At 41.9% G+C, this 24,171-nt stretch overlaps 1 protein-coding gene across 1 annotated transcript; it reads right to left on the bottom strand.

Annotated features, from left to right (window-relative positions):
• Nucleotides 1-11,750: 11,750 nt before the first annotated feature.
• Nucleotides 11,751-13,245, bottom strand: LOC109483402. The gene has a single exon (XM_019786411.1). The coding sequence runs from the start codon at nt 12,637-12,639 to the stop codon at nt 12,148-12,150; it is 492 nt and encodes a 163-aa protein (XP_019641970.1). The 5' UTR covers nt 12,640-13,245; the 3' UTR covers nt 11,751-12,147.
• Nucleotides 13,246-24,171: the final 10,926 nt, after the last annotated feature.

Raw genomic sequence — 24,171 nt, 5'->3', positions numbered from 1 at the left:
CACGCAATGCTGCTAGACTGTTATATTTGACCAGTAAGTCAAACTTTGACTAGTCCTTATCTATGTTATTAAAGAACTAGTACATTTTGTAGATGATATACTCTACAGATATTCTGGACTGGTGACTTGTACTACATGTTTTGGACAGACTATAAAGACAACAAGCGAAAATGGCCTAGACAGGAGGACAGAGTTTTATTACAATCTACCGTTAAAATGTATACTTTTAGATATATATTGTCGTCAGTAGCGTATCATTTAGTAGTCTAAGAATAAGTATGATAAGTTTGTTAGTTTGTTTCAGCCATCTCAAACTAGGTGGACTAATGTCTTTTGTTAAATATTATTGGGTTTTAGAATAGTGCATAGAAGAAGAAAAGTCCCTCTTCAAAGTAAGATTGGATCTACGAAGTCAAGGTTGTCCAACACCTTGTTTTCATGAAGCAATGCATGACGGGAGCGCTCAATCGTAGTTTACACTACAGATATTTCTCGTAATGTTTCGTCATTTTTTTAAGGAAAGTTTCACCTCTCTTGCACAACATTTGCTATTTTATACCTAATACTTGTCTGAAAGTTTACGTTCAACTTTTAATTTCTCAGTTATGTAACTCCCATGATGCATTTCGTTGCCGCCATGTTAGTCGTTCCAAAAACCGACGTTCGTCCATTTTTTTTTATTCACGTCACGCCTGAAATGGGGCTGTACGTAGTGATTTCCAGATAACTGTGTGTGAATTCGGTTAGCTGACTTGATGGCGTCTTTTGTGTTGTTCAATCAGCGAAGGTCGCAATATTCTGACAGACGCCGAAACTCATCGCCAAGTCATTAAAAACTGAAATAAGGTTGCCTCTCTGTGAAGCGACAAGGACGAGTGAAGTGATTGAATCTGAAAGTGCATGACTGAGATGCGATTATGTGTAATTGTACTCACAAGGGGCACGAGATAGACTAGATTGGATACACAAGACCGACTTCTAATATCTTTAAGTCATGAGGCAGAACTATGTTTGAAGATGTGGGTGGTACACACGAGTACAGCCAAGGTTTTGTCAAGTTTTTGGCAAGAACGTGCGCGCAACGATAGCAGAGACTTTCTACGAACTTGATGAAGAACTTTAGCATGACTGTGTCAAGGGTATGGTTCTAGTTAGAAGTTATGTCATGTAAGAAATCAAGAACTGTGATAAGAATAAATGGCACAATTTAACGATCTGCATTTGTCCTTAATTCAAATTAAAGAAAATATGTCCATTTCATGTAATTCTGATTTATACCGTATATAACCTAAAAGATGTGGGTTGGAATCCCCTGCAGGACCCAATGCTGTGTCCTTAGGCTTAGGGATTACACTTGAAACCAATTATCGTACTCGACTAAGATGAAAATGAATACCCAGCTTATTAGGGACGTCCTGACTGTTGAGACGAAAACCCGGAGGTCCCGTGTTTCAGGAGGGCCAAAATTTTCACTCAAGGACGTCCGGACACATCTGTTGTACCTAGCTGTCACGTCAAACATCAAACAAGTGCCGTGAGAGTTAGCCAACCGTAAACCGCCTACGCTAATTACGTCAATAGGGAACATTTCAACGCGCGCTCTGGCAATTAATGTGTGGCAATTAGTATATAAGCCATTGTCGTTTACAGGAAGTCATTGTCAAGTCTTCAGACGAATTTGCTTTAATCTAACATAAAAGAAATAATCATTATTCCATCAACGCTTAGAGCTAGAGAAATGGCATTGTGTCATGTGAATAAAATCTGACGATACAAAAAGGTTATACAGCAAATTAGCATAAAGCCATTTCCAGCATTACCGTTGTTGCTATGGCAATGACATACAAACACGGACTTATCCTCCTTTGAGAGGCCATTAGAGCTGCAGAGAACACCTGAGGCTAAGGCGGAACATATAAAAGTAAATGTCACTTAGTCCGTACGGTTCACGTTGATGTAAAACTTTGTTTCCGGCAGTATACTGTACGTTTACATCTTACGAACTGGGTGGCCATTTGGTATATTCGGAGCGTTTTGGTTTTATGTAAAATTACATTGGGTTTTTTATATTCTTTTTAATAACTACGTTTTGTAATCTGATATCGATTTACATCGGTTTTGTTGATTCTTCGCTATTCATACAATTATGTATTTGGAAGACAAGAATAATGCTGAAATGCCATGATCACAGCATTAAACAAGACGATTTAAACATGACGATAACAAAACGTGTGGATATCGTTTGTTCGGCAGCCTATAGCGTCCTTGACAAGAAGGAGTGTCTATTTGATTTGCTAATTGATTTTTCAATCCCACATGGCGACGAAGGTTGTAAGTAAGAAGCACCCACTACCGGAGACAGGAACAGCCCACAGGGATGTGTGATGGATATGTAGGATTCGCTGCAGCTTGCTCAGAGAGGCTACAAAAATCGTTGTAATCAACAGGATATGTGCCTGCTGTGACTATGCGTAACTGATACGCAGTTTGATCTTATTATTGCCCACACCTTTTACACCTCCTACGTACGCTGAGTCGTGACACAACTCGAAGAAAAACAAACATGTTTTCATCACCTCGACCCTTATACTCCCGGAGGGAACGATCGGTCCGTTAATCAACCGAAGATTCAAGCAGGTCGATGAGTATCTAGCAGCACATGGCACGTCGTACACGGTGTTGTATAATCTCCAAGCAGATCTTTTGGTGGCTGCAAAGACAGGATCAAATTGGCCAGCTGGCAGTTGCTATTTGCCGGGCAGTTACCGTTTGCGATCCCAAGGCTAGCGAAAAAAGATACCAGTTCAAAAAAGAGACCCGATGAAAACACCTAAAATACGCAAAAAAATAAGCCGAAGCCTACATTTCAATTGAAGGGTAGTTGTTGTATCAAGAACCGTGCTTAATCTATTCCCATGTAGTCCAATCGTATCCAGAACCGTGCCTGGGGCAAATCTACGCGGAGACTATACAGAATCGTGCCTTATCCAGAAGCATGAATAAGAATGGGTTGTGATAGTCCACGCCGTGGACTATCACAACCCATTCCTATTCATGCTACTCCACGCGTATCAAGAAACATACCTGGAGAAAAACTACGACGCTGGATACGCGGCGGGTGACTATCCAAAACCGTGCTTGATTCTAGCCTAACTTTAAAGCATTCGGGTAAAGAGCTAGCTTGGGTCTGTTCTGGATACAATACACGTACACTCCAAATCATTTGGGCGATCACAAATGATTTCTGGCCGGGGTCTGTGGGGAGGTCAGCAGGCCGTAACCCGGGCGACAGTCTTACCTAACCTCTTCGACAGCTACGGCCCGATATGCAATCCTGTGTCGACCAATCAGCTTGTAAACCTTAAAAAATCATTGTAATTCAAATTAATTTCCACAGTGCCTTGTCTAACATTGCTTTTTCTAAAAAATCAAAATCAATACCAGTGTCTTTGCTTAAAGAGTCAGTGAAAGTCAAACTTCTGGAATGCACTCTTGCCCCTCGGTTTCCACAGGAGGACGGTAGAAACTACTTGCTTGGATACAGCATTATTTTCAGGCAAGTGCCAGAAACACCTGTCACGTTAAACGTCAGGGATCACCTATAGTTCTCAGCAAATGTGAAGACGTCAGCTCGAGCTGTCAACGTCAACCCCCTGACGTCTGGACGCACTTGTCAGGTAGAGCGTCTAACAAGAGACGTGGGAATCACTGAAGCGGCGTACGACGTCCGCTAATTACGTCAACCGGGGACGCTCCAAACACCACTGACGATCAATTTCTGTCAATTAGCAGATAAGAAATTTTCAGGAGTCTCTCCATTCAATCGTAGTGCTTTGAAATTGATGTATTTAACGGAAGCCATATGTTTTTTGTGTTCAGTTCTCCGTAAAATCTTGCGAATAGTTCGGTTGGATGTCCGGTAGAGACAGGCGGAGTAATTCGCGCAAATTGCACATTATCCCTGGGAAAGGTCGCCTCCTGTGAGTCCGTTGTTGCCATGGCGACGGCATATCACGACTGACTGTGTCTGCAAGCCGAAGTCATTAAGGCTACAGTGAACACCTGAGGGGGTGTGCGTCCAAATGTCAGCATGTACGTACGGTCAACGTAAATGCAAAATTGGCCTCCGGCAGGATCACTTGTTGCAAGGCTTCACGAACAAGAAGTAGGGGATTTTTTAGACTTCCGGCAAGTATTTGGGGTTTCGTGAATTTATTGTTGTACCGGAAGAGGTTACGACGTAAGAACAGAAACTGGGTTATAGGGTCACCTATGCAATCCTCGGCTTCCTGAATTCCCCCATAGGTCGACCTCAACTCCTGCCGGTTCCACGCGTCGTCCATACTTGTGGACTTTCAAGTTCGCTCCGTTCCATGTGTCCGCCTTTGACCTTCTGCCTGCCGATCTTTCCCACCCACGTGATGATGTCTCTGACCGGATGGACATACAGACAAACCCCACCCAAAACAATACTTCCGTACCTAGAAGTACTGAAACATTGGAACCTTGCTGACCAGTTAAAATTGAACGTTCCTTGACTAGTTTAAGGTTTTACTGTTTTCTTTGAACTTTGCGTCTGTCGGCCATGCCCGCTATTATAAAGTCTATGCTATAAAAAATCCAACAAATTTATGTATGGAATAACACAACGTTTTAATCCTACTACATTTATAAGTAAATGCTCAGGATAACCGTTCTATAATGTGCCCGGCAATCGCTGCAGTTGAAGTGAAGTTTGAAAATTGACAGTTTATCTGATTGGCATCTGGGCACGTTTAATACTGGAGACCTTTCGTTCCCGGAACTTATTACAATCGATTTCCGGGCAAAATGTGTCGAGGAAAACCAGAGCCGAGAGGCCAGAGGTCAACTTGCCACGTCAATAAACCTCCATCAACATGTGTCTGATGGTTTGTTGTGTTTAAATGAGGTTATGGACCTGACAGAACCGGTTTGGCTAAGTGATAACCCTAACTTTCGTTTAACCTTTGGTACATAGAGACCCTTCCGGAAGCCACGCCTCCATGAAAAACGCAGTATTTCTTTTTTAATCAACAAAATGGTGGACACGCACGCTGATGATCACGTGACCGAAGCCACCTCTCTTGTTGACCGAATTGCCCATTTTGATTGACAACCATTCAACGGTCTAAGGGCTATGATGACGAGAGTACGGCTATGTTCCATATTATGTTATAGCAATACTTGCACATCTCGGAGACTATTAAATGGGCACCAAACAACACCACTGAAAAGTGTACGTTTTGAGTTCCCGTTTATGAATTGGAGCAATGGAAGGGTATTATATTCTTGTATTCCTCTGTATACTACTTACTCCAACCCTGCGCTTGCTGGACCACCATCAGCCTTGCCCTTCCTATACCAACATCCAGTTAAACTCACCTCCCACCCTACAAAGAAATTAGAACAGAAACACGAACACATCTCAACCACCCAGAACAATACTTCCGTTCCCTGAAGTAATAAACCTTAGCCTTGAACGTGATATTGCTTTTAACGCCCTCCTCCCATCTGTATATATCGAATAAAGTGTTAGAATTCTGTACGTATTCCACCTTGACTGTACAGATTATTTGCCGACACACTTGAACTCACATTCCGCGCTCCCCTTCACCTTACTTCACCTATTCAGTGATCTTATACATGAGGGTCTGCACGGGAGGATCCTGGCATGGCAACAAGTAAATTCAGGGTACGCTGCAAATTCCGGAAGAAGGTCCGGCGCAACGCTTGGCTTAATGGTAAATTCAGCTGATCTTCTGTAAAGCTTAGGAAATACTTTTTTTTTTGCATTCATGGGGTGACTAGCAAAACATGTCTGCGGACGCCGGACGTTCTGTTGTGATTTTTTGGTATTTTCAGTAACATTAATGATGAATTTAGGATAGCAAACAACGCTCTACATGTAAGGAAATCGGCCAATCACGCTTCGTAAATAACTTCGAATTCCAGACAAATTCAACGTTGAATTAAAGCGGTCGACTATGGCTTACGGTGAATTCAAATTGCTCGCAACGCCTCACGGGAAAAAACGCACCCAGAACCTCTTACATAGCTGTGGTTGAGAAGTTTTCTTCCGACAGGGGACCAATTCCTTTTCTCGTTTCCACCTCGTTTACCCCTTCAATCCTACCCAATATCCCCCGTAATAACGGTTTCCATAGGTGACGAATAGGTCGTGAACTGTAGCCAACATACTTCATCATCGGGAAAATTCGGAAATCCTCGAGTTGACCCGAACATCACCCGGACTCGTCCACTATTGGCAGAGGTGAGAAAGCTTCTTAGTAGATGAAAATCAACTGTGAAAGGTTGTTTTTAAAAGAGCGAAACCGTCTCTTCTAGAAGGTTGCCTAAAGCCTCGTGAAGTCTCGCGGCTTTGTTGTCCCGCGAGATTTGGAAGATAATGCTGTCATCAATTTCCCAGACACATTAGGGTCGTAAGTCAGGCAAAAAGGCCACAGGAGACGCGGCACAGAATCCCAATTTTCTTCAACTTGGGACCGCATCACGGGGTGCCACTAAAAATAACTCCGCCTCGGGAGGAGGCTCGATTGTTGAAAGGATACTGATATAACGTTCAAGGCTGGGAATTTATGACTTCTTATATGGTATTACGTGCCACTTTTCATATTAATTCTAGTAGATTTTAACATAAACATTAAGATTAACACAGAAAATAGAATTTATGATACATTCATACAGCTGTAAAATCTTCCATATCTGAAGTTGGTTGAGATTTAACTTTCAAAAATCTGTTATTTACTGCATTCTGATCTATTTATTTTATTCACATTTATTTCTGACGATTGGGCAAAAGAAACAATGTGATAACTTATCCAGTTACAGGTCGTCTCCTCATGCAAAAAAAATAAAATCGACAGAGCAAAAGCAAGATTTATGCTATCTTTGCCTTTGGATTTCTACAAATATCACACAACAAATGATTCATCAATAGCGGCTTGCAAGTTGATGATATTAACTGCCTTCTGTTAAAACCCAATCAAGAAACAACCGTAAACACTTCGCTGTTGCCTTAGCGCCCTTTCGTCATTCACGTCAACGTACGTCAACCATAACTGTATATAAGTTATGTTATTAGCGGAACACGTTTGCTTTCGGAGTGGTAAATAGACTGACTTTAATCTGTGTAACGATATACGGTTGTAGCTGTAGCCTTGGGCGCCATGCACCAGTGGTGTTCTTTCATACAGACAAGATCTTATTAAGATTGCTTTGGTTTTTCTGCGATTTCTCTTCTGTAATGTCCTTTTTTAATCCAGAATTGTAGACAGTTATACCGATACTAATATCGTTAATGTCCTTTCGTAAGAAAAGTGTATGACATAAATAAGATGATTGGATCAGATATTTTAGAACGTGGCAAATCTATTTTCTGGGTTGGATGCTTTCAAGTGGCCTATGAACACTGGTCGACTCTTTTTTTTAATATGAAATACAAAATGAGGTGTACTGTTATTCGTTATCGAACTTGTATTTGTCATTATTAGCTTTAATTTAGTTTTCTTTCATTTTCCAGGCGATTCTACTATTAGCAGCTTAAAAGAATTCATCACAATTGTATCTTGAACCGTAATCGTAAATGCTTTAGTTGTGCAACAGAAAGATAGAAAGCCAAGAAAAAATATCTGCTTTTTGAAGAACTCACATTTAGTTGATAATAATGTACAGCTTGAATAGAAAATACATTCACTATATCACACATTAGAGCCTTATAAAGTATACAAAAGTCGCGTGCCGTGACCAATTCATAAGCAGCCACTAAAAGACTTTTTGTGCAATTTTGTAAGGCTCCATACAACATAGACAATATCCCCTAGCTTCAACATGGCGTAAACTATCATTTCTGACAATGAAGCCATTTTCTTCATTTGCTTCAAATAATGCAGGCACCCGATTTCGTCAATAGCGCTTTCATGTCTTTTTTGCAGACAAAATTCCTATTACTCCAATGGGTTTTGCACCATCCATGCACCTAATAGCAGTTGTTCACATAGAGAGAGTTTTTAAGTGGGAATGCAATAGACTGATCCTGAATGTCTATCACAATTAGCAGCTCAACCAATGATAGCTTACCAATTAGCGTTTAGACCAATGAGAGAGCGGCTGCATGTCTGTGAAATGTTTGCATTATTATTGTGTTTTACCGGAGGTGGGCGGGGCTAGTAGTTATCAAAAGAAAACGGCAGGGGAAGAACGTATGACTTATGCTCTTATATCTGATAAGAAAATTAACAAACAGGAACGATGTTTTTGTCACGTTGACGTCTATCCAATTTGTGTAGAACAATAATTTTTGGCACGGTTAAGTATTCTACTCCACGCAGACGCTGCCACAGTGGTAAATTTTACGGGTTGGGGTAGCAATTTGTGCTTCGACGTTATTACCAACCCTGTAAGGTGTGTGATCACGCATACCTTTGATCGTACTGTCAATCATAGGCAACTACTTTTGCACCAAGGCTCAGTCTAGTCCTCTCACGGTCGTGTTCCCACAGTTCTGCAACTAGAAGTTGGAGATTCCATACCTCCGGCAAGAATTTTAGGTTTTTGTGCTGACCTTCAAGTTCACAAATTTAGTAAATATTGAATGTGTTGATACTGTGGATGCACTTCTATGATGTAATTTATGCGAGTATTACATTACTAAAGTAAATCCTCTTCTCTCAGCTGGCGTGTGCTAGGAAACATTCAGGGCTACCTGCCAATAAACCGTCACTGTCAATAAGAAATCACCTCCCAACCACCATGCAATCAAAGTTGGGACATGGGACAAACAGAGGGGCAAATTAAGATCTTGATTTTAAGTGTTTAATCTATTTCTATATACCACCAATTCAAATCAAGCTAAACTTTTATCAGAAATGCATTATTTTGAATTTTAAGTGTCATGTACTAGACTCGTTTTTGTTTCTTTGCTTGTTTTGTTTTTGCTTATGATCTATTCGACAGTGTATCATTGAGTTGGGTCCTTTGTTGTACCTTCCAGTAACACACATATCGATTTGGGAGTGATAACATACCGACAATACCACTCAATATGCCCGATACTTTTCTCTCCGGGACGTTGCACTCAATACCAACCCTATTGGGTGGAAATGAAAAAGGCAATTTACGCCTAAGCGCGCATGTATCAAATTGCTTTCCCAAATAGAAGTGACTAAAGTGAGAAGATTGCACCCTGTCGTGATCGCTCCCAGTCAAGGGCCGAGCTTATTACGGACAAGCCTCGTTTAGGACGGGGCACGTGGGAAGATACGAGAGGCTTGGGAGCTATCCGCCACCTTTACAATCCCGCGTGCTACTAGTTGTACACTCATTTTGATCGTTTGATCAGAGGTTTTACGTTTTTATCATCCTTACTCATAGCAAGTCGAGGATTGGACTGTGTATATGTATATATAAAAGTGGCAAGGGGGATATTTAGAACTATATGACTTTCCGAAGAGCCAGGTTCCACTGATCCAGTTGCAGAGAAACAAGAGTTCCCGGATGTCTCGTTAACTCTCGTAAACACGCACATCACGTGAGAACATAGCCCTGCGTACTCCTTGTTGAGTCCTTTATATTACGCCAGCAAATTAGTACCCAGGACAAGTGTAGTGCAATTTAAGGCTATTACGAGCTTTTTGGTACAGTATGCTGTACTTAACATGGTTGGGGGTCTTAATGGGGGTGAAAAATGCTTTCGCGCAAGCATAATTGCCTTAAGCATTATTCTCCTTTACCAATAGAGTAGCCTAAAACGAGCAAACAATACATACATATTTTCCCCTTCGTAGAAGGCATATTTAATTAGCTACAATACAAATATAGAGATACTTGGTTACATACTTGTTTGGCACGTATACTCACACCATATCACATGTAACGATATTGACTCACATAACCTATGCACAGACACAGTACAGTAGCGACTCTGGTTCAATATTTTCTATCTACAGATATACACATCGACCACAGGAAAGCGTAGTTTCTTGTAACGATACTTAAAAGCACAAAGAACGTGCTTTTTAAATAAACATATCCTTTGCAAACAGATACTCGTACATACAAAACGTCTCTATGCTTCCCCAAAGACCTAAAATGAACAGCACCTTGCGGTAATTCCACATTTATCATATATGAATAAGACATAACAAAGGTGTATTAAGTTATCCTTTGCACCGTTAGGATGAATGGTTCACCGCCTTTTGTTATTACCAGTTGTGATTTGTCTCAGTTAAGTCGTGGTTTCTCTTGTTCCTTTAAGCGGGACAGACGATACGTCAAGACAGAGCAGGTTCAACACAGGTGCGAAGGAGATTTTTCAAGACGTCTCAGATGAAAAGAGCAGTCTCAAAAGAAGGAAGGAATTCCCATCAGTGCTTCGAAAAAATCTATTTTGTATTTCATTTAGGGCAGAAACTTATGATCTGTTTTATGTGTTTTGAGACAAACCTGTATCAAAACAGCAGTTGTTCGTCCTTGACACCTTTAAAACACAACAAGGGGATAACAAAATAAAATTGTCACCAAAAAATTGAAGGAACAAATTTTTAATTATGAATTATGAACAGAGGAATGTCCAAAGATACCCAGTTCTTTTTTTCATAACCTATCAGAATTATTAATATTTTAGTGCACAGAAATTTCTGTTCATACACTACTGCAGCATGCATTCTCTAGCAGCACAGTTGCACATAGATATCACAAAACTTCACCGTTCACAGGAACACATACTCTACATATTGCGATCTTCTTTTACAATAACACTTTCTCTCTCTTACAATCACAGTATGAAAAAGGATGTTTTATATTTCACCACCTTTACTAGCGCTTTACGTGATTTGAAAATATTACGTACAGACGGATTGGTCTTTTAGTTGTCTTTAAAAATCATAAATTCATCTTAACAATTTCAACCTCTTCAATAGCTATTTATGTAATTCGTGAAGATTACGGAAAGGTCAGATTTTATTTTCTGCTGCCTTTCCGAAATCGTAAATTTTGCTTTAAAAATTTTACCGCCTTGTATACATGTACACATCTCTTTACGTAGTTCTTAAGTTGACTTAAATATCTGTTTCCGTGCTGTGAATGCGGCCACATGATACACCGTAAACTTTCATACGTCCTTGTATGATTTTTTTTCTCTTTTTCTTTTTGGCAGCGTATCTTGAGTATTGACCGGATTTCCGAAGTGTCACACAATGGCGCGCGAGGTCACCGGTGGCAGGGCCCATTATTTCACCAGTATAATAGAAGAACTCCTTTTTCATTACACCACGCGCCCGTTATTGGGGGACGACAATTCCAGCAATTAGTTCCCGGCCACCTCACTCACGAGACACTAAACGCTGCAGGAATACAAATTTGTGCTCACCTCTAAACTACAAGACACACCACACGAAATCAGCCGAGATTTAAGACCGCCTTAAAGCAGGCGTAAAGGTCTTGTTTTTCAGTCGACTGAAACGTCTTTACGCGTGCTTTAATGTAGGCTTACGTATTGGATTTCATACAGTAACAGTATCTTTTTAAAGACATTTCTATATCACATTGACAAAGTTTATCACACAATAATACCCTGTTTTCCAATTGCTTTCTTTGTATCCTTTGCAGTATCTATCTATTCTATATCTTTATTTCCTTTTGGTCAATTTGGCACGCTACATTTTTCTACAGTGTCTTCATGTAAAAAAGAGAGAAAACATCTATTCAAGCTATCGGTGGTAGGAAAAATATACACTGCTTAAGATGTAACGACGTAACTAACAAATAGATCCAAAAGAAATGTGATCGGATTAATGTAAAGGGATCTATCATAATCAATTTGTTATCTGTAAACGTGATCTTGCTGGATGTTCTGCCACCACAACCAAAGGTAAATTATACAAGAGCAATGTTAGCGGCATCCGTCACTGTCAGCAAACGGTAATGAAATTTGTACCCACCGATCTATCTGGTCTAATCAATGATCTGTCCCTATCCTGTGGAAGGGAGAAGAAACCATTGATAATCGTTCTGAAAACCGTTTCTAAACGCCGAGTCCATAATGTCATTCGTGACAAATGCCTCCGTTCGTTATATCTTATCTTTTTGACATATGGTTGCTTCGTTGAATCAGCGGCGTCGGAAGAATCGCTTTCTTCTGCCTAGTCCTGGCGGAGAAACGTCGTGCAGTTTGGGCAGGCGGCTGGTGACGCTGTACGTGTCCACCCACTCCCCGGGCGCCTCCTCGGTCCCCCCGCAGTCCGGACACACCAGCTTCAGGCCCAGGTCGATCCGGATCCGGGCTCGCAGGGCGTCCCGCGCCGGCATCCGCTCCAGGCAGCCGGCACAGAACAGGTGGATGATGTTCCAACAGGCGGGCGGCTTGGAGGAGTGGAGCAGCGCCGCGCACTCCGCGCACACCTGCCGGTCGTACAGCTGGTGGAGAGTGGACGGGGAGGTGGGAGAGGGTGGCCCGGGAGAGTTCCCACCTCCCTCCGAGTCCGAGCTGCTGTCAAACGCACACATGTCGATCTTCCTGTGCATGAGTCTCCCCTCGGGCCGCTGCTCAAAGGGCGAGTAACTACCCGCCAGCGCTTCCATACAGTAGCGTACCTTGTCCATTGTGCTAATCTGCCTTCTACCAGTTCGTTTAGGAATTTTAACAATCAAAACTCGATATGTGCTCCCTCCGCGGAATGCTCTAAGTGTCCATATGACAGAGAATATGCACAGAGCTTTTAAAAGCTTGTCTCTGTGAGCGTTAAAGAGCTTTCAGAGACAGTCCTGTCCACCTGTGCTCCTTTTATCCATGAGCGGCTCCGTTGTTTTGCCCCGCCGCGCTCCAAACCACCTGTCGGTCGGGCGGCGGCTGATGAGCTCTCCCGTGTCCCTCGTTAGTAACCCTGAGCCCGCGCCCTGCCGAGCAAAGGTGACGCTCGATCGATGACGTGCCTGGTCTAAAATAACGTCCCGCTCCTCTATTAATAGCAACGCCAGTGGAGGAGAAGACGGCCTTCAAGAGCTTGACGGTTGATTTTTGAAAAGTTCAAAGTCACAGCGCGAGGCAGAGGCCGTTTCGTGCTGTCTCTTCTGAGCACTCACCGCGCGCTACTGAGAACGAATCGGCACTGACCTGCCTTCTTCCCCGTGTCAATTCTTCTTTCCTCCGCCGCTAAGCCGGACCATCCATCGTCGGACAATCTGTTCTGTCAAATCCTGTCCCCGCCTTTTTTTACGACGTACGTTTAGGTCCTGACGTGGCCGCGTGAGAGTTAACGAGTCCAGGCGGGCAGGCACGGCCGTACACCGTACCTCATTACACCCTCACCCCTCGGTAGATCTGTTTTCTCTAGTTAACATTCACCTGCGGAGTCCGCGCTCCCCTTTCCACCACCTCTGCGGTCTGGGTTGATCGATCCGGCGGCACGATCTCGCTTCCTTGTGGCCTGTTAATAAAGCCTTATGGCGCCCCGTGGTTTGAACGCGTCAATCCCGTGCGTAAGTCCTGACGACAGGAAACAATGTCAAAACCTCCGCGAGGGCGGCAATTTGTACGCAAACGACAGGCGGCTGCTTCCGGGTGCCCGGATGAAGAGAAACACCCAATCCCGGCCCAGCAAACTCCGGCTCAACATTTCAGTATTCACGCCACGATCGGTCTAGCCCCACAGACCAGGCGACTGTATCTCAATGGTTCTTTAGGTATGTATATAATGGGTCTAGGGGAGGAGAAAGAGATCGATTCGCCGATTTCATGCTAACTTGGCTCCTACATCGCGCGCGCGGTTTACAAATTTCATAACTGCCTTCGATCATTCCCGCCAAGTCCCAAGACACGGCGGCATTAAAGTCATTTATTCATTCGCGGCCGCGGGTTCAGCTCGCTTTACTACGGTAATGAATAGGCGACTGGGGAAACGCGCGGCTAGTAATAAAAAAAGATATTTCCCATCCGTCTTCCCGCCAGTAATCTAGCATCCATCTATTACTGGGTAATCGCCGCTTCCTACATGTGTCGGAATTCACGATAGATTTGCTTTGTGCTGGCGGCAACGCAAGTCTTTCAGGGAACAAAAAAAACGCCGACCCCCCTCCCCCTTCTGCCAAACGATAATAAAAGGGCGGGAAACTCTCGTTCCCAAAACTTGCAAACGACCGTTTTCGGTACCACACAGGCAAAAAAAAATCCGATATTCAATCCGCTTCGCCGTAAAAGACGTCTTTTCTCATATTTTATTCATACCACCATCAACGTGAACCTGACTTGAGCACGGCCTGGGAATATGCATGAGTGTATTACCCTCCCATTTAAGGCGGTATAGATTAGAGCAGCAGGAGATTTACCTTAATCTCTTCTCCCCCAGACGTACCGCTAGAAAACTACCAAACAGCGTCGCAAATGGACACGGGAGAATCCCTCTAATAGGATCATCATGAAAACGGTCCAGATGTACGGGCGCTCGGAAAATCCCGGCTCTACCCAAATAGATACGATAAGACTGAACCGCTCTGAGAGAAATAGATAACAAGCTTGTCTTACCATGGCCTTCGCTTTGAAGAAAATTGTTCCTCTTTTTGTCAGGCTTTCGAGACTTGAAGAAAGAAGAACGGATTGTCTTTGAAGAAGAAAGAAAGGAAGGGGGTCTTATGTCAGACCGTCAACTGCAAGGTCGTTCCACCAATTAGGAAAGGTCGCTAACCTTAGACGTTAGGGTTAGGGTATCAAGGAGGTGATCTACTCTACTGTCGTGTTGCGAATTATGAGGCAGTGATGATAGGATCCCTACGATTTAGCCGTAAAAAGTAAAGATTAGAGAACGCGCATAGCATCAACAATTGAAAGTCAAGCCTAATACTAAGTATGCTATGCAAATATATTTAAAAAATTTCTCATGTTTCTTCTTTGACTATATATAATTTGATAGGCTACGCCCTTTTTACAAAATCTGGATAGTTAGACATTTTTCTGTTCTATTCAAATCTAATAATTAGCTATATAGAGTGACGTTTGAAAATCTAAAAGAAAGTTACGATAAAATGCAAAGTTTTAATTGAGAAGCTCCAATACTCCAAAAGCAAATGCATAATGGTCACCCTAACGCTGTCTAGCCTAATAAACGACTAATTTGTTTATTCTTACATAACTTTGGCTCATTCATATAAAGGGTGACAGCCTCTTTAATTCTGTCGTCCTGCAACTTGCTACATAATGTAATCCCACTCCGCAGAGTGTCTGCTACAGCACCAGTTACCATGGTGACAGCTGTCTGGTCCAGGTAATTGACCTTAGTTGTTTGTAGAAGACGAAGGGGAGGAAACGAAGCAAAAACGGAAGAAACTTAGCAAAACAATATATTTTCCATCTCATAAGGTAACATAATTATACTTCAGACTGAAAGCAGCCACGATTGCTCCCAGTGAATGATACCTCACTTTCAGCGGAAGACGTAATATGAATGATCGTCGATAGCAGATTGTTGCCCATTAAACAATTAAGCACGCGTACACATTTGCGTTTCCATTTACAGTTGAATGGGGCGCTCGTTTATTTTCAAGACAGGCTTAAATCATATACTTGTTAACTGGCAAGAAATAAAACTATTGTAATACTAGTACTGCGAAAAAAAACCTGACATTTCTCAACATTTACGTTCACATTTCGTCAGAGTCTCAGAAATTCAAGATTATATTCTAAATCCTAGATAGCGATTCATAAAATGACAAGAAATGGAAACTCTTTTTTAAAATATTGTATGTACGATTGCATTTTAACCCAATTTCCCCTTCCCACCACACATTCAATTGTACTCTTAACGCACCAATTTCCACATTAGTTTCGTTATATTTAATCATCCTGATATTGATTAAAACATCACAGTAAACTCTGTTTTCCCTTACTGAAGGCCCATCCAAATTCAGCATTAAGCGTTACGGTAACAATGAGTCAAACATGATTACACACTGTTCAAAAATAGACATGCTTCTATTTTAGAAGGTGTCTATTTTGCCAGATGTTCACGAGAAAATATCGATAACATGCAAAAGACACCCGGCTTCAGCAGGAGAAGAGGTATTATTAGAATGGATGGTAGTTATACTTCATTTACCGACGGCCCTACTTCTCCATTAGCCTAATGCGTAGTTTGGAAAATGAAGGCCTTTTAGGCTAGCATTACTGTAAATGGGGCTTTTACTTTGCAGCGGGTTATTATTACTGAGTGGGTTCTCATTCTGTTTTAATCTCTCGTCTTCTGTTACAGACAATTGCAGTGATGAGCTGAAACTTAGTTTGTGGACTGTTTTGAGGGATTAGTTGAATGGGAGGAGTATGGGTTAGCTTAACAGCTTTTTTTAAGAATGAGCAAGTTGTTTTTCAGTCGTACTGTCTCTCTCCCTCTCTCTCTTTCTTTCTCTCTGTATATGTGTGTGTGTGTGTGTGTGTGTGTGTGTGTGTGTGTGTGTGTGTGTGCCGGCGCGCATGTGAATAATGTAATTGTGTGTTTGTATGACGTATATATGTATGTATGTATGTTTGTATGTGATGTGTGTGTGTCTTTGTGTCCGTGTGTATGCGTGTGTTTCTCATACAATATTCAGAGCGCCTCTTGGTCCCCAACACACGTATTCTTCCTCAAGTCTTACTTAGACTATAATTCTAAGGTCAAACGTTTCCCTTATATCCCCAAGGAACCCACACAATTCTCTCCTGTTCTCACCACCCATTGTAAATAACCTCAACCGACCCCACCTCGTGAGACCAAACCACGTGACTTAACACTCCCTAGACATGTTATCATGCAGCAATTAATAAATGTAAAATTCATCATCTAACCTTAAAGTGAAGATCAGACCTTATTCCCCAATGAGCTCTTTTGCGAGCATGGACTATTTTAAGACGCACAACCTTGGCCCCTGCACGTATATACGTATTATCTGCATATCAATATACAAACTGACAGGGTGATGTGAGATAGGATTTACGGACGGAAGCATTCCACTTCACGGAGCTTATGATACGCGTTTTAAATCAAATAGGAACGATGAATCTTTTATTACGTTCCACGTGAGCCAATTTCTGATCGAAGGGCGTTTCACTCCGTGGGCCGGAAGTAATATCAAAATTTCATGTACAGTTTCTCATACGGAAACGTGCGTGGGGAATAATTTTGAGGTGCTGCTTTTTTTTAAAGAAATGTTTGAAAAATAAATCTTAATATATTTTGGTATTGCAATTAGAAATATTTGAAACAACATGTTTAAAACTGTACGTTTCGAATGGACTTTTAAATAGAGGAAGCTGTAGTAGAAAATATATTATCAATTTTAGTTATTTTCTTAGAAATTTTAGAAAAAATTAATATTAATTTATGTTGGTAGTGCAATTAGAAAATTTAAAGCAATACAAATAGAAGGGTTTTTTACAAGAGGAAGCTTTAGAAGCTGTAGTAGAAAACATATTATCAATTGATTTTTTTATTACAAGAACACAAATAATAGAATACCTATTAAAGTAGCCTGGGTACCATCCTACTTGTATGCCGGGGCTCCCACACTCGCATCCCTAAGAAGTACTTCTTAGGGAAGCGAGTATGGGAGCCCCGGCATACAAGTAGGATGGTACCCAGGCTACTATTAAAGTGCCTTGTCTAATGAAATTGGGCAAGAAAATTAAAAGAAATTTATTTCAAAACACAGAGATGTCTGACTGTTTACACCCTCGGCAGTATTCGTGTGACTCTTGCAATTTCCCGTTAATCTCCTGGTTGCGTGATGCAGCTCAACTACTGCTGGAGACTTTAAGAAGGAGTAATGCTGTTATTCAGTTCCTGATGAAGACTGATTGTACTTTAAGTCCTGGCTATGAGCCTTTATCAGTATAGATACTCCATCTTGGGGCAATGAGACACTCCATAGCTGGGCTAATTAAGAGCACATTATCAATAACTAAACCCACCTTTTTGTTAATACTAAAAGAGAGCGTTTTGTCCTTAAAATGCAAACCGCGTGCTGAATAAAGAGAACAAAGTCACGAATTTGAATTCGGCGGTCACGTTCAACGTAGGGCGTCTGATGAATTATTTATTCGGAGAGACATCAAATAATATTAATATAAGTACATGGGCAAAGACAAAGTGCTGGCCGACTCAAGTTGTACACAACTTTAAACTTCTCGACGCCACTTGTACATTATGGAAAAAAGTTTGACAAGACACTTAAAGCTATAAATAATGAATGAAGAGATACATAACAGATTTCTAGTTTAAACATCAGTCCAAACTCCCCGAACGATTTTGATACCGTATACTTTTCATACAAGCAGGCTGTGACAGAACCAACAACTGACAAGGACTCTCAGGCAGCAAAAATATGCACGACATAAGCATGCACCACTATCCAAAGTGTTCCCTCATTTTGAGATCGCACGACGACAAGGCGACAAAATGGCGAATGTGACAGGACGAGAAGACGGCAACACGACTGTTACGGGTTCTTAGAGCAATATCTACAAGAAACCAGGGCAAACTACAAATTTTTATTTCTGTATACATGCAGCAAAGTGCGGCATATGTATATAAACTATATCTCTCAACAGCCTTTGTAATATTCATTTCCACCAGTTGAAACGGCTGTACACAGAAAAGTCTTGTGTGAGAAAATTAACACAAAAAACAGCCTTCCGTCTGACTGGATGCCTGCTATCCCAACACGGGGCTAATGTGCACTTTCAATTTTGCAGAGAGAAAAGAGAGACAGGGAGAGCCGCACGTCTACGGCAAAATTGGCCCTGCGTCTGTGATGAGAGCGCTGGTGCGGAACGCTGGCGTGCTCCCACCGTTTCCCTAATGGCAGTACTGATGCCTGTAATTGCGCCAGAATAAGCCGCTCCTACAGGGGGAGAATAGTAGAGTAGCGGCCGCTCCCAGGGAGCAGCGGATGGGGGTTAATGACCTTTAGGATGTTGGAAACTTTTTGTTGTGTGTCAGGAGTGCTGGTAGGTCTGCGCCTGCGCACTAGATGAGATCGACAAAATGGCGGACGTGGGCCCATACATTTGGACCGTAAATATAGAGAAGAAATTAGACATGACATAATCACCAATTGTCATTTCTTTTCGACTAAACGACAAACATGTATCCCTCTCTCTTTCTCTCTCTCCCTCCCTCTCTCTCATCCTCTCTCTCTCTTTTTCATACACACACACGCAAATCTTAGAAACCACAGAACAGCTAAATATGTAATTCTAGACACGAAATTTCTTATCCAAGTTCTAAACACATTTCTTAGGTCAAGGTTAAAGTTAAACTACATTGAGACACAGGTGGTTGGAAGACAAAAAGCTCACCTCCAAGATGACAGTGTAATACTAGAGGTTCCGCCCTTCTCTGTGGAAGATTTTCACTAAAACCATGTCTGACAAACCTAATCATCGTCAGAAATGCATCGCTGCTAGTTGTGTATCCTAGGGAGGACCTCATTGACGTAGTGAAGTTTGCGATCGATGGAATTTCATGGTTTTCTTCACAATGTAAAGACGTGGGGTCGTGTGGCGTAACGGCAGTGTTCGCCTCAGAACCATGAGGTCCTGGGTTCAAATCCTGCCATGCCATGGATTTTGTGTTCTTGGGAAAGGTACTTTACACGACTTTCATAACTTCAGTTCGGTGAAAATGAGTTTTATTCATTTGCGTTGTTGGTGGCATAAATCTCTATTTTTCCGTCACCATGTCTTGTCATTCAGACATCTACTCTACTCTACTCCATAAAAAATAATCGTATAGACTCTTACTCTCCCCCAAATTAACAACGTGGGTTCAAAAACAGTAATATGTAGCCAGATAGTAGATTGGACACCGTAGAGTTTATTTGGCCCCACTGCTCAGAGAGGGAAATCAACCTTCCCGCGGATCGACTCTCCTGGCCAATTATTCTTCCCTTTTTTGCCAACTTGTACGATCCCGGTGCCCCCGTAGGAAGGCCTGGTGGAGGTCACCCACACTGTCTTATCCACTCACACTAGGGAGGAACCCTGGTACTCTTTTGACAAGTGTGATGGATTTAACATGCTACAGGTGTGGCTTTGCCAAACACGCCCATCCCAGAGGACGTCCCTAACTGACGCTAGGTAGCATGCATCCTCACATGAGCCATGTGAGGAAATGGGTATAAATGGCGTTTCTCAGGTGGCGTTTCCCAAGGGTACAACATTGGCGCTGCTAGGGATTCGAACCCACAACCTTTACATACACCCAAGACGGCTCGCACGTTTCGAGACGTCTCCGCTGGAGACATCTAACTAAACAATCATTGCTAGGAATTCATTGCTAAAATCCAGAACATAATATAATTAGATTCTAAATCAACAACCCTTAACACAAGATCACCTTGCTACCGTATGTCTCATTAAACGTGACACTGAAGCTCCTTCTCCAAACGTGACAGCGAGAGTCCCTCTGTAAACTCGACAGGGAAGGACCCTTAATAGACGTACTGTCTAGTGCGATGTTCAAGAAGACATCTTTTAGCTACAACCTGTCGCCTGCGCTTCCTGGTGAGTGGCATGTGGGTACATTTACTGTCTCCCTCACGCCACTCCGGCGCCGGTCTGGAGTCATCCTTCCACCTGAAGTGGCGACAGGGCTTTTAAAGACACGTGAGCACTGCTACACTCTAACTAAGAGTTGTTTTCACAGACCAGAGCAAATTAAAGCGACTTCGCATGACAGGACACATCCACACGTTTGTGTCTAGTGGAATATTAAACACACTTAGACTGTAAGAGCAGTAAAAGTACGTGGTTAAAACTACCCATACAAGCAAAGGATTTCACAGAAAACTCGGCTAAAACTTGTTAGAGCGAACATCAACTTATTTCTTATTTATATAGGCGTGGTTGCTTTCATTGTAGGTCGCCGCACGATTTTGATGTCGTAGGCAGCCGAAAATTGCCACCAAGGATCTGAAGACACTGTCTTTTCCACAACGAGACAGCCGAATGTTGTAAGACTTATCCAAACTATAATACTGACCCAAGTTTGTGATCGTACGGCTTTCGCACGACGTATGTGAAAAGTTCCTAAGAGTTTGAAACTAGAGGGACATTTGTATTCCTTCCCATAGCAGTGCAGGATTGCCTCGGAAACTTGGCTTACGTTTGCTAGTGTGAGAATAAACTCATTTCCTTCGCTGTAACACAGTTCTTCATCGTCTCAAGTGTAGTGTAAGGAGTGAGATCACAGCTAAGAGCACCCTTCAAAATAGGTTTCCCTGTCGTTTTCCGTTTTTTCTTTCCCTTCGGGAGACTTCTTACTTTCATCATGCCCAGTCTTGATCAGATCATCCCGCCCAACTCACCGACTTCACTCCGCTGATGAGGAAATCGATGCCACACGGCACGGCTGATTGAAAGCCTTTGTTTCCCCTCTCCCACATAACTCCAGTCGATCATGCTTGAAAGGATATCCAGAAAAGCGCTAACGCCGATATGCAGAGAGAAAATGTTTCCCCTGTATAGTTATGCATGCATTTGCTTCGATTTTTATTACTCAAAGGTAATAAGCATGTCATACGTTTAGTCCGCTAAGCCGTTTTACCCTGCATGCACATAAATAATGCACGTGCACGATGCACTTCTGAGGTACATTTGGACGATCTTTTAATGTTAAGTTGGGTTTCCGGCGACTGGCGGAATTTCAAGGATAGTTTGCAGCAAATTGGAATCAATTCTTGGCCCCCTACTTCAACGACCTTGCCACCCGTGTACGCCAAATGGGTTTCTTTGTATCGAACGACTTGGGAGATCGACTGGAGTTCCCTTAAATCATGTTCTTACAGTGTCACCGCTAAGTCAGCGAGAAGTTCGTTATTCGACATTGGAAAGGGGGGGAGACTCTTTGAAGTCTCCGTCTGGCTTCCAACAACGAAAACGAATTGTGACGATGAATCATGGACTGTGGGCAGTAATACTGTCATCTATCTGAGACATCGGTTGGACCAATGGGAGGACGCGATGCTAACCTTGTTTGATAATGATTGACGTATCGAACGGACGAGAATTATCCTGAGAGAAATGGCGGTATATGCGAAGACTCCATTTTGAATATTGCAGTCTATCCCCTTAATGTTAAATTTTATGGCAGGGTAGTAAGACAGGCTAGCGATGGCATTATGTATGACTGTAAATGTTCTTCTGAACACATGGATCTTCCCGTTAACTTTCTACAATGTACTTAACACTGCAAACTTAAAAGATAAAACAATGGATCATGAACTTAGAATTGACATTGAGCCAAGGACGTTCTACATGAAGCTAAGGCTATGTATTCTTGACTGCTCTATACAGGTTACTCCTGACATGTCAACATGTTGTGAGTGTGAAGGACGCCATGATCGATAAAGATGTCTTTTACACGCCTTATTCAAACGAAGTCCACGTGTAAGTACATTTTATGGTGCTGGGCTTGAACGTGAGTGAACTTAATTGATTTTTTTAATCCCTCATATTTTTAATCGTTGACACACGGCCGCGGCATGGCTTTACTACGCATTACTTGCCCCAAGCATGAAACCACGTTTTCCTTTTACAGATTGAATATAGCTACTTTTAAACTTACCTTATGGAAAACAACTTAAAAGGCGCAACCTACAGAGCACAATCGACAAGATACAACCTACAAAACACAGCCTACAAGCCCCTTCAACAACTGTTTCATCTTCCTAAGGAACCTAAGGAAAGTAAGCCCGAAATGAAAGTCAAGGTTGTATACTTTTATGTTTTCCCTAACTGCTCTTAAGACTAGATAAAGTCTTCATCACATTCTTTCATGGTCATTCTAGACACTAAGTGCCGACGTAAAATGTTGAATGTGTCACGCAAAAACGTTCACGCGAAGCCATGGCTCCCGTAGGATTCGAATTAATCGCTACGAATACAGTACTCCTTTCAGTCTCACAATGTGTTTTGCACGAGTTCTCGCATTTTGACGTCCTAAACTTATTGAAAACCATTCCGCCGTTGACAACTCCATTCGTTTTCTCACTGTTGTAATACGTAGGAGATATTCAATTGATGTCAGCTGTCATGAGTATGGCTGGCTGCACTGAGTTCTTCAATACGTCCAGTGGTTTGCGGATTGTCGTTACATTTGTCTTGTCTTAGCTAGCAGTGATATATTTCAAAGCTTGAAATCAATCTTTATGCAAGGCGACTCGAAGATTGTGATAAGCTATATGATAGAAGGCTTGTTGTCTGCAAGGAAGTATGACGGAAGTTATCCAAATATATCACAACGTCTGTTGAAACAGTTTTGTTTATTCCGAACACGATCTAGCTTCTCGAAGCAGTTCCTCAAAACTTGTGGTTTCCATTATTTTGTTATTTATTACATTTTTTGTCATGTGTGACATGAAAAGTAATTTTCCGTCACATCTGTGACAAAAAAACTTTTGACTAAAAATCTGCAGAAAACTTCACTAAAGTAAATCATATATACTTGAAGATATTATTCGTTTGCCTCTGTAGAAAGAGGTGTTGCAAAGATTAGGTCTGGGCTTGGTGTCTTGAATAGGCCAGGTAGACTAGCGCCACATTGCGAAATAATATTAACATGCAGGCATTTTTTTCGAATGAAACCTTCTCCCCTTGATTGGCAGTACCTGGAAACTGGACTGTTTTCTATAGCTGGAATTTGTTTTAGAATGCGTTTATAAGGCCATGTTGATTTGATTATATGGATGACATCCTCCGGGAGCCCCAAAACTGATGCGAGCGTGCGAATAAAAAAAAAGTTTTGCAAAAAAAAAAAGTTCTTTTCATTATGAAATCTACGTGGTCATGAGGGTTGAGCAAATGGCACAGAATATGGTTTGGCGAATAATCTAGTCTTCAAGTTCATTTCTTTACAATTTCGTCTTTTTTTTTGGTTTGATTTTGGCATTCTACGACATTGGTATAGTTTTTATTAATTTTTTTTGTAACTTATGGTATATTTTTGCTCATTTTGCAACTGTTTTGTACGATTTACAGTATGGTTGAAAACTTTTTTTTTGGGAAATGGCCGAAAATTCATGCGCGCGCGGATGTCATCCATATAATCAAATCAACATGGCCTAATGGCAAAAGAAGTGATACAACACAGCCAATTTGTGTTCAAAACA

The sequence above is a fragment of the Branchiostoma belcheri genome, unplaced genomic scaffold, assembly GCF_001625305.1.
Source record: "Branchiostoma belcheri isolate BF01 breed outbred unplaced genomic scaffold, Haploidv18h27 scaffold64, whole genome shotgun sequence".
Lineage (NCBI taxonomy): Eukaryota > Metazoa > Chordata > Leptocardii > Amphioxiformes > Branchiostomatidae > Branchiostoma > Branchiostoma belcheri.
The sequence above is the reverse complement of the archived record's forward strand: the minus strand, read 5'-3'. Positions and strand labels throughout refer to the sequence as shown.